The sequence below is a fragment of the Colobus angolensis genome, unplaced genomic scaffold (assembly GCF_000951035.1).
Source record: "Colobus angolensis palliatus isolate OR3802 unplaced genomic scaffold, Cang.pa_1.0 Scaffold52, whole genome shotgun sequence".
Lineage (NCBI taxonomy): Eukaryota > Metazoa > Chordata > Mammalia > Primates > Cercopithecidae > Colobus > Colobus angolensis.
Window position 1 is genome coordinate 5,127,367 of NW_012118710.1, and position 12,856 is coordinate 5,140,222.

Sequence of the window (12,856 nt, forward strand, 5' to 3'; positions counted from 1 at the left end):
CAACCTCCTCCTCCCGGGTTCAAGCAATTCTCCTGCTGCCGCCTCCCAAGTAGCTGGGACTACAGGTGCACTACGCCATGCCCAGCTAATTTTTGTATTTTCATTTCAATATATAATCAATGTAAAATTATTAATGAGATACTTTCGTTTTGATTTTGGTAGAAAGTCTCAGGACTCTGGAATGTCCTACTACTCTATTCTCTGCCAACACATCTCAATTCAGACCAGCTGCAGGCCAAGTGCACTCGTATCCCAGTGCAGGGTGGAAGCACAGCGACAGATCGACAGATCGGGGACCTGCCCCAGAGAAGAGCAAGGACGAGCCTCTGGTCCTGAATATCTTATCTCTGGGACCGGCTCCCATCCTTCCCCAGGCCGCCCTGAGCCCAGACTTCATGCAGGCCCGGTCTCTCTCTCTCTCTCTTCCCTCCACCCCACCCCTCTCTCTCTGAGGCAGCCTCTGTGTGTGCTGGGAGGCAAGGGCTGGGTTGAGTGGGGGGCAGCTGCAGCCCACGCTTCCGGTTTGGCTAGCCCGGCACCAACTGCAGCCCTGAAAGTCTTGAAATGAGATATTTTCTTGCTGCAGAGGACATGGTCCTGATGCCCCCCCCACCCTCTGACCCACTCGCAGACACAGGCACCAGGCAAAGGCCTTTCTCATCCTTCTCCTCCAAGGGCCCCCCTTCTTGCGGAATTTCCAGCTCTTGAAAAGACCTCAGGCAGATCACTGTGTGATTCAAGTCCTCAGATCCAGCATTGGATCTTTTGGCCTTAACCTGGAGAGGTCTGAGGAAGTTTACTCTAGACCTAGATTATCCAGAGAGGGGCCTCCACTGACATTGAGCTTGATGGTTCTGTTCTCCAGAGGGTGCCTTGTGGTGGGTCTATCTGGGGAGAGGAGGGAAGGCAGTTTTAGACAGACAGTGCAGGGCTTTTTTTATTTGTTTTTTTTTTTTTTTTTTTTTTTTTTTTGAGGCGGAGTCTCGCTCTGTTGCCGGGACTGGAGTGCAGTGGCCGGATCTCAGCTCACTGCAAGCTCCGCCTCCTGGGTTTACGCCATTCTCCTGCCTCAGCCTCCCAAGTAGCTGGGACTACAGGCGCCTGCCACCTCGCCCGGCTAGTTTTTGTATTTTTAGTAGAGACAGGGTTTCACCGTGATAGCCAGGATGGTCTCGATCTCCTGACCTCGTGATCCGCCCGTCTCGGCCTCCCAAAGTGCTGGGATTACAGGCTTGAGCCACCGCGCCCGGCCTTGTTTTGTTTTTTAAGAGAGACAAGTCTTGCTCTGTTTCCCAGGCTGGAATGCAGTGGCATGATCACAAATCACTGCAGCCTCCACCTCTTGAGCTCAAGCAGTCCTCTCACCTTGGCCTCCCCAGGAGCTAGGACTACAGGCATGCACCACCATGACTAGCTAATTAAAAAAAAATATTTTTGTAGAGGCTGGGTACAGTGGCTCATGTCTTTAATCCCAGCAGTTTGGGAGGCCAAGGTGGGTGGATCACTTGAGGCCAGGAGTTCAAGACCAGCCTGGCCAACATGGTGAAATCCCATCTCTACTAAAAACAAAAATTAGCCAGGTGTGGTGGCACGCACCTGTAATCCCAGCTACTCTGGAAGCTGAGGCAGGAGAATCGCTTGAATCCAGGAGGTGGAGGTTGCAGTGAGCCAAGATCATGCCACTGTACTCCAGCTTGGGCAACAGAGCAAGACTCTGTCTCAAAAAAAAAAAAAAAAAAAAAAGAGAGAAGTTTTTCTAGAGACAGGATCTCACTATGTTACCCAGGCTAGTCTTGAACTTCTAAACACAAGAAATCTACTTACCTCAGCCTCCCAAAGTGCTGGGATTACAGGGATGAACCACTGTGCCTGGCTGGGTCTGGCATTTTTACGGGCAGGTAGGAAGCTGGGCGTTACAGCACTGCTGATGGGGATGAACATGCGCGCACGCGCATGCACACACACACACACACACACACACACAGCTTCATCCAACGGGCAGAAAAATGTTCCCACCACTCTAGGCTGTCCCCTGGGAGGCAGGCAGGCAAAGTGGCCACAATTGGGAAGGGAAGGAGGGAGCTTTGGACCCACAGCTCCATCCAGCACAGACACAGGGTCAGCCTCAGCCTTCTTCAACCCCCTCAAGACAGACACCTCCTCAACCTGCTCCATCCTCTGGCCCTAAAACCTCACGGGGGCCAGCCAGGTGGATTTCCTGCCCAACCACACTAGCTCTGCCCCAGAGCCCTGGCTGGCCTGGCCAGGCATCTTCAGCTTCTTTCTTCCCTCCCTCCCACGCCCTTCTCCCACTCCTAATGTCAAGCTTTTCACAGGAAGGAGGGCCAGTCCCTGGAGTCTCCTGTTCTCTACTTGAGAGTTTGAAATCTGGCCAGAGAGAGAGGGGGCACACCAAGTCCATACCAGAACTCTCTCCCGGCTGGGGTCCTATTTTGCGAGAGAGAAGCAAGTAGAGTTCCCACTAATGAGGCTGGAGGCCAAGGGAGCGAGCGGCTGGCGTCTACAGAGAGGCTCTGTGGGCTCTGGGCAGCCGCAGGAACATACCAGATACCACCCCGACATCAAAGATGACCCTGCAGGAGTCACGTGGGCACATAACACATGCCTGAACTAAATGTTTCTCACATGTGCAGGAAGAGGCATGCGTGTCAGCCCCCTGCCAACCACTCAGACCCAAGAGCTCCTCTCTGTAACTGGGGTATCCATACTCCCTAGGGAGTCTGATCCTGGAGCCTCCGTCAGTTCAGGCCATCACTAGGTTCCTAGAGGTTCCTAGAGTCTGGGAGGCCCCGTCTCCAACACCTCCCACTGGCGGCTTGGCCGTGTCTTAGGGAGACCATCATAGAGCAGGTAGGGGGCGGTCTGCTTGCTGATGCCAAAAAGCCCTGGGGCTCGAACCGCCACCGAAATCAGAGCTCTCAGCCTCCCCTGCAGGCGCTGTGCCTTTGAGCATTTCCAGGGCCCAAAGAGACGCTTAAAACCTAAAAAAGAAGCATTGCCTCTAAAATATAGATGCCACAAAGATGGAAATTAACAAATGCTTAATGACATAATTACCCAATGTCATACTATGTCATTAGCAATAATTATTATGTTTGACGACGGATGTGGGTACATTTTAGTATGGTTGATACGACAGTAAGACCTCCAAAAGTGAGGATGCTCGCCGTGCACAGGCCCTGCTTCAACACACAACCTCAGGCGAAAGGCTGGCCTGTGGCTTCTCATCCCTCCGTGGCTGCCTTCACATGCATTTAGCCTGACTGCAAGGGACATAAATGTTGGTGAGGACATGTAAGGTGTCCTGCCCACTCCTGCACTTCCCTGCCACCCTTCCCTGGGCTGGACACCTGTCTGGTCAGCCCTGAACACCGACTGGCAATAGAAGGAGGCCTAGGGAGGGGCTTTAGGGAGTTGGGTCCTAAGACCGCCCCTGAACCCAGCCTGGAAGCTGGGTTGTCCAGGCAGGGCTGGAGGCCCAAGACATGAGAGAAAACAAACCTGCATTGAGTCCTGCTCCACCCTGCCTTCTCTCATAGGTCTGGTCTCCTTTCTCTAACCTACCCTTGCTACAAGGGCACCGCAACTTTGTGGTGAGCAGGGGAACCAAGAAACTGAGGCTTGGATGGGAAGGGAATCTGTGACTTTGGGACGTAACCTGGAGGCAGAAGCCTAAGAAAATGGACTACATGCCAGGCGCAGTGGCTCACATCTGTAATCCCAGCACTTTGGGGGACGAGGTGGGTGGATCACTTGAGGTCAAGGAGTTCGAGACCAGCCTGGCCAATATGGTGAAACCCCATCTCTTTTAAAAAATACAAAAATTAGCCAGACAAGGTGGCATGCATCTGTAGTCCCAGCTACCAGGGAGGCTGAGGCAGGAGAATCGCTTGAACCCAGGAGGCAGAGGTTGCAGAGAGTCAATATCGTGCCACTGCTCTCCAGCCTGGGCGACAGAGTGAGACTCGACTTTGTCTCAAAAAAAAGAAAGAAAAAAGAAAAAGAAAATGGGCTGCGGGTATTCATTGGGGGTAATCAGTATGCCTTGATGGGGATTTGGGGGTTACAGCATCCTGACTTGAGCACAAGAAACGTAGTCTGCTGTAATCACCCACACTTATGTATTCATTCATTCATCCATTCATTGCTCAGAGCTACCTAACAGTCACTGTGCACTCAGCCTTGTGTGACAGGCTAGTCCTACAAACATAAATCGTATATTGCATATCTACAAACTTCCACTCATAGGAGGTGGAGGGAGATGTGTCCAACAGGAAGATGGAATGTTCATCTACGTGTGTTGTGTCCCCCTGATTTGTGCAGGCTGGGATATTACCCCCAATTGACCTTACACATTTCCTCCATGCACAACCTAAAAGCCCCCCAGCGGGGAGCCAAGCTTCTAGGTGAAGAAAGCAGACCTCTTTGAGGGATGGGTGGTGATGGAGGTCTCACTATGTTGCCCAGGTTGGTCTTGAATTCCTCTTGCCTCAATCTCTGGAATAGCTAGCATGCCACCATGCCCGGCTAACAAAAAAAAATTTATTTATTTTATTTTATTTATTTATTTTTTTGAGATGGAGTCTTGCTCTGTTGCCCAGGCTGGAGTGCAGTAGCACGATCTCAGCTCACTGCAACCTCCGTCTCCCAGGTCCAAGCAACCCACCTTCCTCAGCCTCACGAGTAGCTGGGATTACAGGCGCGTACCACCAGACCCGGCTAATTTTTTGTATTTTTAGTAGAGATGGGGGTTTCATCCTGTTAGCCAGGATGGTCTTGAACTCCTGACCTCGTGATCCACCCTGCCTCGGCCTCCCAAAGTGTTGGGATTACAGGTGTGAGCCACCCCGCCTGGCCAAAAAATAAAAGAAAAAAAAAGAAAATTTAGACACAGATCTCCCTGTGCCCAGACTGGTTTTGAACCCCAGTCACGCTATGTTGCCCAGACTGGTTTTGAACCCCTGGCCTCAAGTGATCCTCCTGCCTCAGCCTGCAGAGTAGCTGGGATTACAGGGAAGTGCCAACACACGTGGCGCAGACCTCTTTTAAAATACAAACAGACCCAAAAGGATTGAAGTTATCAGTCTTTTCTACCTAAGTAGATACTCATCCTTGACCTTTCCTCCCTAGAAGCTATATTTGCTGCCCTGATCCTGTCTGGCATTGTGAGCTGGTACCTGTCTCCAGGAGACTGTAAGGACAGAAGGGCAGAGCCTGGGTCTTTTGCCTCCTTCTATGGGGCGAGGATACACTGTAGGCATTGGCTGAGTGACAGGGGCAGAGTTCCAGGATGGAGGGGCTGTTTGGTCAACAGAGTTCACTGCTGAGCCCTGGGTTTCCCCAAGCCAAATGGCAGTTTTTTTCTACCTCCAATTCCCTCTCTCTCCCCAACACCTAGGAGATAGCATCCATCCTTCTCTGAGTGAGCCTGGCTCCACGGTACAGCCTTTCTGGGACGCCACACCCATAGGGGTCACACTGTCTGAAGCTACCCAAGGTGGTGCCAGAGAGGAAGTGGAAACAGTTGGAAGGGCGTTTTAGATACCATGGGTTGTACATTTGCTGGGTCAGACTGATTTCAAATACTCCATGCAGTGCTTCTGGACAGGGACCCTGGGAATACGCTTGTTCTTGTTAGGCCATTATGGGATCGGGGGAGCCCCTTTTCCCTGGCTCATGTATCCATGTGGAGGAAAACGGATTAGGGCATCTGCCCTGTCCCATCTCCAGGGATGGCTCCTCTGATTGGTGAGTGTACAAAGAGGCCCCAGACCTTCCTGCCTGCAGAGCTGTTTAATGTGGGGGCTCTCCCTCAGGGGGGCTGGGAGTGGGACTCGGACGTCCCCTGGGTGGGCAGCTCTGACTAAACTCATTGCTGCTGAACCTCTAAGCTAGGCCTTCCAATCTAGCTTTTATCAACAATAAACCTGTATTTTGATCTCCTGTCTGCTAACCTATTCTATAGCTCAGCAACCCTCCTCAAGTGAAGACAGGAAGTACCATTTTTGGGGTCAGGCCCCTTAAACTCCCAGTCCCATGTGCCCGCATTTTCATCAGAAAACACCGTTGCCATCAGCAGAGTGGGCAGGTGTGGCCTCCGGGGCCCCTGCTGCCTGGGGCAGTGTCACTGTTTGAGACTGAGGGTGGTGAAGCTTTCAAGAGGTCTGAGAAGCTTCAGAGTCCCCAGATATCTCTGTCCTGCTTCCTCTCCCTTTCTCCTGTAGATGCAGCTGCCCTTGGTGGCTTTGCCTCTGGGTTCCCACCTGCACAGACTAACAGCAGAGGGGATGGGAGGCAGGAGCCCTGGGGTCTAGTTAGAGCTGCCTGGCTAAGAGCAGCGCGTGTGTGTCTCACCGCGGGCAGGTGGGCCCCTCTCTGGGGGCAGACTGGAGACCCCACACCTTATCTTTGATGGCCTTTCCCATCCTGGATGCTGAGTCTCCCGAAGCCTGAAGTCATAGTTTCTGCCTCGATACACAATTCCCCACAAGGCTAGGAGCCCTGGCAGGGGAAGGGAGGAGGAGAGGGAGGAGCAGAGGCGGTAGAGGGGGCCCTGAGACTTTTCTTCCCTTCCCAGCTGGGAGATGTCTGGCCCCTCGGTTGAGGCTGGAACTCCCTCCCCAGGACTCGCTCTCCCACCCTGTCCATTGCCTGCTCCTCTGTGACGGATGGGGCTCCCGTGTTTCACCTGGCCCCATCCATCCTGCACACCTCCCTGGCTCCCAGGAAAGGGCTGGGAGAGCTGGGAAGTCTCCTGGGAGGCTGCTGGAGTGACCTACACTCCACGGCTTCTCTGCCCCCTCCCCCCATAACCCAGTCCTGAAAGCAAAGGAATGTTCTGGAGTTTGGGAAGGATGGGGGCCCCCAGAGGAGGGAGGAAGGGGGGAGGCAGCTTCGTCCTGTCAGTGTCTGAGCTGTAAATAGAACAGAGCCGCTGGGCTGGGGGAATGAAAATAAACAGCCCCTCTGAGCAGCCCTTCCCAGCGGTTACCGGATCTTCCTTCTGGTCCCCCAGTCCGGGGCCATTTCCCTCCTCTCCCCGCCCTTGTTCTCTGGCTGTTGCCAGGGAGGCTGGGGCAGCCTCTACCTCTGGGGTGATAAGGAAGCTAGCGGTGTCTGGGTTCAGACTGTGTGGCGTCTGGGAACTCTCCTCCCCTCTCTGGGCTTTGCTGAGGGGAGCAGCCCGTGCCTCCACGGAGTGGAAGGACAGTGATCAACTCAGAAGTGGCTGGAACTTACTCTCCATCAGGAAAGGGTTCTTCTCTCAATGACTCCCATGTGGGATAAACTTAGAAACACTCTCTTTCTTTAAAAACATGACCCCACATTGAAGGGTCAATTTATGGTCAGGTTCAAATTACATTGGTTTGCCTGTGCCTTTGGGGGAAATTCTCAGACTCCCCCCTAGGACAAGGGGTTGCCACTCCCCCCCCCCGCCCCGCCCTAATCACAGAGGGGAGATGGTAGCCAGCAGAAAGGGACTTCGCTGGCTTCAGGGGTGGCTGGGTTCATGCACATGCAGGAATAACTCTGGCGAAATAACACATTCGGGGTCTTGGACCCACTGGGGGCAGAGTCACAAGTGCCCCCTTAGGAGCCAGCATGATGGCCTCTGCAGTGTCTTTCATTCAACCAGTGAGCCCCAGAGCACTCTGAGCTCTGCCCAGGGTTCTCCCTAGGATGGGACCCTGACTCTAACATTCTGCAGCAGAGGGAGCCCTCAGGGGAGCAGCTTCCAGGCCCCAGAGGACGGATGTGTGGAATCCCTGGATCCTGAGCTAGCGACCTCCAGCTTCTCCAGTGGGTGGTGGGGAAGAGTCCAGGAGAGACTGAGGTTTCTGCTGGGCCCCTCCCTTTGAACAGGCAAGGTCCCAGAGCCCAGGTGGGGGTGCTGCAGCTGAGACCTGCACCCCTCGGTGGGGAGGGGAGTGGGTGCTGGAGTCTCCGGGCTTGCCCTTGCCTTCTCTGTCTCTGGCCTCTTCCCTCTCTTCTTTCCTTCTTTTTCTTCGCTCTTTCCCCCTCCCCCTCTTCTCTCACAAAAGCTCTCTGTACACAGCCACTTCCTCTGGCTGCTGTCTCTGCGCCCAGACCTTATGAGAACCATATGGGGGAAAGCTGGTGGAAGAGAAGGGGGTGGGGGCGCCGGCCTGGGCCTGCCCTTCCACCAGCATCCTTGTCCTGCCCTCGGGCCATGTGCACGACGCTTGGCACGCTTTGCCCAAATTCCCCTAACTGGATCCCGGTGGCTGTAATAAGGGGCCCTGAAGGGAGTCCCAGCCAGCAGCTGGAGGTCCAGAGGGAGACCCGTGCTCAAGAACTACTTCCCTGAGGCCCATCTTCCTCAACTTCTCCCACCAAGACCACTGAACTCCCAGCAGAAGAACCCAGCCCGTGCTGGGCACACCTGCAGCAGAGAGCCTCTTCCCTAGGTGGGCAGCCTGCGTGGTGGGCACTCCCGCCTTCCGGAATGGTAGGCAGAGCAGGTTGAGGGTTTGCCTGTTCTGGAGAAATTCCAAGTGACCTCTCCTTGCCCAGCCTGGAATGTTCCCAGGTCAAAAGGGCTCAGATTCTGCTGGGAAGGAACCGGGTTTTTTAAAGCATCTTTTGTGTCTAATGGGTCCCAAGTCCAGCTAGGTGAGCAGCGAGGCCATCACCTGGCAGGAATGCAATGCCCATCCCGGCGCCAGCCCCAGGCTGGCTGTGTGACTGTCAGCGAGGCATCCTTCCTCTCCTGGCCTCAGTTTGCTCAGCTGTAAGATGTGGGACTGGACTTCCTTATCGCTAAGATCCTTTGGAGCCCAGGCTGTCTGGGAATTTATGACACTGGCTGGTATCCTCGGAGTGCCTGCTCAGATGTCCCAGGAGGTCTTTATAGATTTCCTTCTGGAGTTATCTACAAACAGTCCTTTCCTGGAATTCCTTATCCTCATCCCCCTTCCCCTTCACTCACTCCCAGAGCTGAGAACCTCAGCCCTCAGCTGCTGCCGAGTAATAGTAGGGCTCACAGTGGTCTGCACCTTCCTCCCACACCCAGGTTCTCCCTGTCATAAGCCACTCCCTGTGGGATCTTTTCCCTCGGGGAGGCCCACAAAGGCTCCTGCTCTCTCTGTTCAGAAGCATGGGTGCCCACAGCTGCCCTGCAGACTGGGCCAGGAGCCTGGTGGGGGGGGGGGTGTGGGACAGAGGGATCAGGAAGGAAGCCAAGAGCTCAGCTTTCCTGGAAAACTGCGAATGAAAATCCACTAGAGAAAAAAATGCAAAGGATGGGGGAGAGGGAGGATGCAAAAACAGAAGGCAGAGTTCAGATAATGGGTGGAGATGGCGGGAGGGCTTTCCATGCGGTAAACAGGACTGTGAATGGGGTCGCCTCCGACTGCAGGAAGGCTTTCTCAGAGCGCAGGAGGAGGCTCTCCGCAGACAGGGACCCCACCTTCATGCCTGAACAGCCAGCCCCCAGCACTTGGGCTCCCCAAGGATCAATCCTGAGTGCCCCGGGGCCCCATCTTGGAGGAAAAATCCATGGGAATGTTGGGGAGATGGGGAGGGAGGATAAAGCCAAAATGCAAAAATGAATGGCTCCAGTTTTATTTGCACCAGGTGACAAGCTAAAAGGTAAAAAGGAAAATGTTCATGGCAGAAAAAAAAAATATACGAAGCACGAAGGAGGAGTTTGGAAGTGAGTCTGGCTATTTGCGTGCAGCGGCTCTCAGCTCTTGTCATCTGGCTTTGATGCTGGGCAAAAGAAACAGCAGTCCCCTCCTTCCCAGACGCAGGGGCTCAGAGGGCGATACCCCAAAGACCAGGCACTTTGACACACTGAGAGACCTTAGGGGCCTCAGAACTTGGAGCTCAGAACCAAGATCCTGCTAATTTATCTTGTCCCCTGTTCCCCCAGCACAGGGACAGGGCACTCTCCCTGGAATTCCCTTACCAGATGGAGTAAAACGTCTCCCTGAAAGAAAGGCAATGGTCTTAATACCTCCTCCCTAGAGATCTCAGCAAATAACCAAGAAAGAGCAGGAGAAGAGTCTGGGAGTTGTCACAGCACCCAAACAGACTTCTCATCTACTCAGAAAGCTCTGAAAGATCACCTGAGCGGCGTGATCCACATAAATCCGCATAATGAAACCACCTTTGCTTCTGTGCAACTCACCTTCTCTGGTGTCCCATCACCTGCCAGCCACCTCCCACCTCCCAGTCCATACATCTGTGCCCTGTGGAGAGAGCATTTCAGCCTTACTGACTCCCGTGCACACGTGTGTGCATAACAGTAATACATGAGTTACGCTTTACTCTTGTTAACCTGGGGTTTTTGTTGTTGTTAGAGGGCTGTTGGTTGTAACCCTTCTCCATGGGGAGGAGACAGATCATCCCCTTTCAGCCCCTACACAGACCTTCTCCTGCTCCTTCCCTCAGGATGCATCCTGGGGTGGGTGTGGGGGTGCTGGGGGACTGAGCCTCAGAGGAAGGAACCCTTGCCCAGCTTCTGCTGAGGGACAGCCTGGGTTCTTTTTCTTTCTGAAGCCAGCTGGTGGGGATTAGGGGGTGCCATGAGGATGAGGATTATGCAGAGTCTGGCAGGAGAGCTAAGCAGTAAGTCTGTGGCTGGGGATTCCATTACCCTCCAGGCTGAAGGACCCGTGGGCTCTCCAGGGCATTCCTGGCCTGCGCTGTCTGTGTCCCTGTGGGGACATCCAGAGCCAGGCTGGGGGCTGCTCCTTAAAGGGTATCCTATCCCAAGCCTGATGGGTCAGTGGCCTGGGAGGATTCGCGATGGGGGGGTGAGCTAGGGGTCACCTTTGCTGCCACCCGATTCTAATGTATTCTTACCAAGAGTTGGCCCAACTTTCTCCTAGGAGTGGCACGAATAGGAATTAACCATGGCCTGATCATTCTAAGATGTACTGCAAAACTGCCTTTCTATCCACTGCCTCTCCCACTTCTTTCTGCCTTTGATATGTTAGGATTCCCTAACCCTGACACAGAGACACGCAGAGAACACACATCCCACATATGTGCATGAGTAGATACAAGAGCATGCACACATGCACGCACAGCTCTCAGCTCTGATTATGATGCAGCTGGGACTCACGCAGATGCTACCGACTATTCCGCAGAGCAAGCATTTTTCTCCTCCAGAACTAAGTGAGCTGGGGAATGCCCAGGCCTGCCTGGACCCTCAAACCCCAGCGGACACTCAGAGAGAGCTGCCCTGAACAGCCACAGGTCCTTCCCTGGCCATGGCCTTAGCCCTGAGCAGCAGGGAGGCAGCAGCGAGCAGACACACCGCCTCCACCCCCAAGGCTTACACATGCACACACACACACACCCGGGCCGGGGAAAATGCCGGCCGGGCGGCCAGCGTCAGAGGCTGACCAGTTGTGTCCTGTCAGGAAGCGGGCAGCCTCTGAACTCACCCAACCAGAGGCGCTACTGTATTGTTCTGGACACAATCGAAAAGACTGGGCCAGCCCCGACTCCGGGCAAGGGGCGGTGGAGAAACGGTTGCCACTGGGGTCAGGAGGACAGGGAAAGGGAAGCGGCTCTTAGGCTGGATTTGGGACAGGAAAGGAAGCGGCGGTCGCGGGGGCCAGACCCTCAAGTCCACGGCGTGCGTGGAGCTGCGAGCACGTGGTCGGCGCAGGAAATCTCTGCGGTGGGGAGGGGTCGCCAATGCTCGCGCGGCTGCTGGGACTTGCGACCCCCTGTAGGAGGCTCGGGGTCGGGTTGCGGCGCTGCCGCGCTCGCTGCCAGCAAAGCAAGGGCGTACTGAGGCCCTGACTGAGAGGGAAGTCGCCGAAGGAGGCCGGGGTGGGCTGCGGTGAGGGAACCCCGCTTCCCCAGCCGCGTTTCTTTATTCGCAATCTTTGCGCGAAGTCAGTGGAGAAACAGCCAAAGCTCGAGTTACTTCCAGGGGAGGCAAAGGAGAGGCAAGAACGCGGGACTCAGCACAGAGCTCACTGCACAAACTGCGCCGCGGGAGAGGGGCCTCTAGAGGGATAGGGACACCAGGGTCTCCTGCAGCCCAGAAGCGCCCGCATTCCAAGGGCTGACTTTTCCGAGCCCAGCCTCCCCTTGTCCTAAGGAGACCGGCTGGAAGCGGCGCTGGCAGGCCAGGGGGTATGGATGGGATGACCCCAATCGAAGGGACAAGGCCAGCCAGGTAAATTCGGAGACTCCTCCAGCCCGGTTTGGGACGCGTCCGCAGTGGTTAGGACCACAGCCCCCTCCTGGGCCACGGGCGTCGATCTTTCCTGAGCATTCCCCGCTCTCACCCTTCTCAGGTCCCCCAGAGTCCGCAACCATAGTCCAGGCTGGAAATCTGGGGCGTGGGTGCCCTGCAGGCGTGCGCTCCACTTCACCTGGGCAGGTGAGTGGGCGCCTGCGGTGCCTTTCTCTGGGGTGCGCCTGACCCCTGCAGTCCCTTCCCGCCTCCGCGCTCCTGGAGCCCCAGCCTCTCTTCTGCTCCTCCAAGCTTCCCCTGTGGGCGCCTGAACTCAGGCCTGTCCGGGAATCTCTGAAGTGGGGGGATAGCCCCCTTCCGCCTGCTTCCACCCCTCCTGTCTCGCTTCCCTTCGTCCCCCGTCCCAGCTCGGGCGGAGTTGGCCTGGTAGGGTACTCACAGGGTAACGGTGCCATTAGGCAGAAGGCCGGGCTCGGGAGGCTCCGGGAGGTCTCCGCTGCCGCACACCACCCTCCGGCGAGCCGGGCTAGGGACGCCACCGCTCAGCCCCTTGGGCCGCTCCCCCGAACACTTGCAGCTGCGTATGGGTAGCGGGCAGCCGGGCGAGCCCCGAGCCTCAGGCGCCAGGAGCAGCAGGAGCCACAGCAGCAG

At 55.4% G+C, this 12,856-nt stretch overlaps 1 protein-coding gene across 1 annotated transcript in view; it reads right to left on the bottom strand.

Annotated features, from left to right (window-relative positions):
• Nucleotides 1-12,856, bottom strand: part of ADGRA2 (adhesion G protein-coupled receptor A2) — a 58,159-nt gene that overhangs the window by 35,269 nt on the left and 10,034 nt on the right. Inside the window, exon 4 of the mRNA XM_011960756.1 lies at nucleotides 12,645-12,856. Within this exon, the coding sequence (XP_011816146.1) occupies nucleotides 12,645-12,856 (212 nt within the window). The remainder of the gene's footprint in view (nucleotides 1-12,644) is intronic.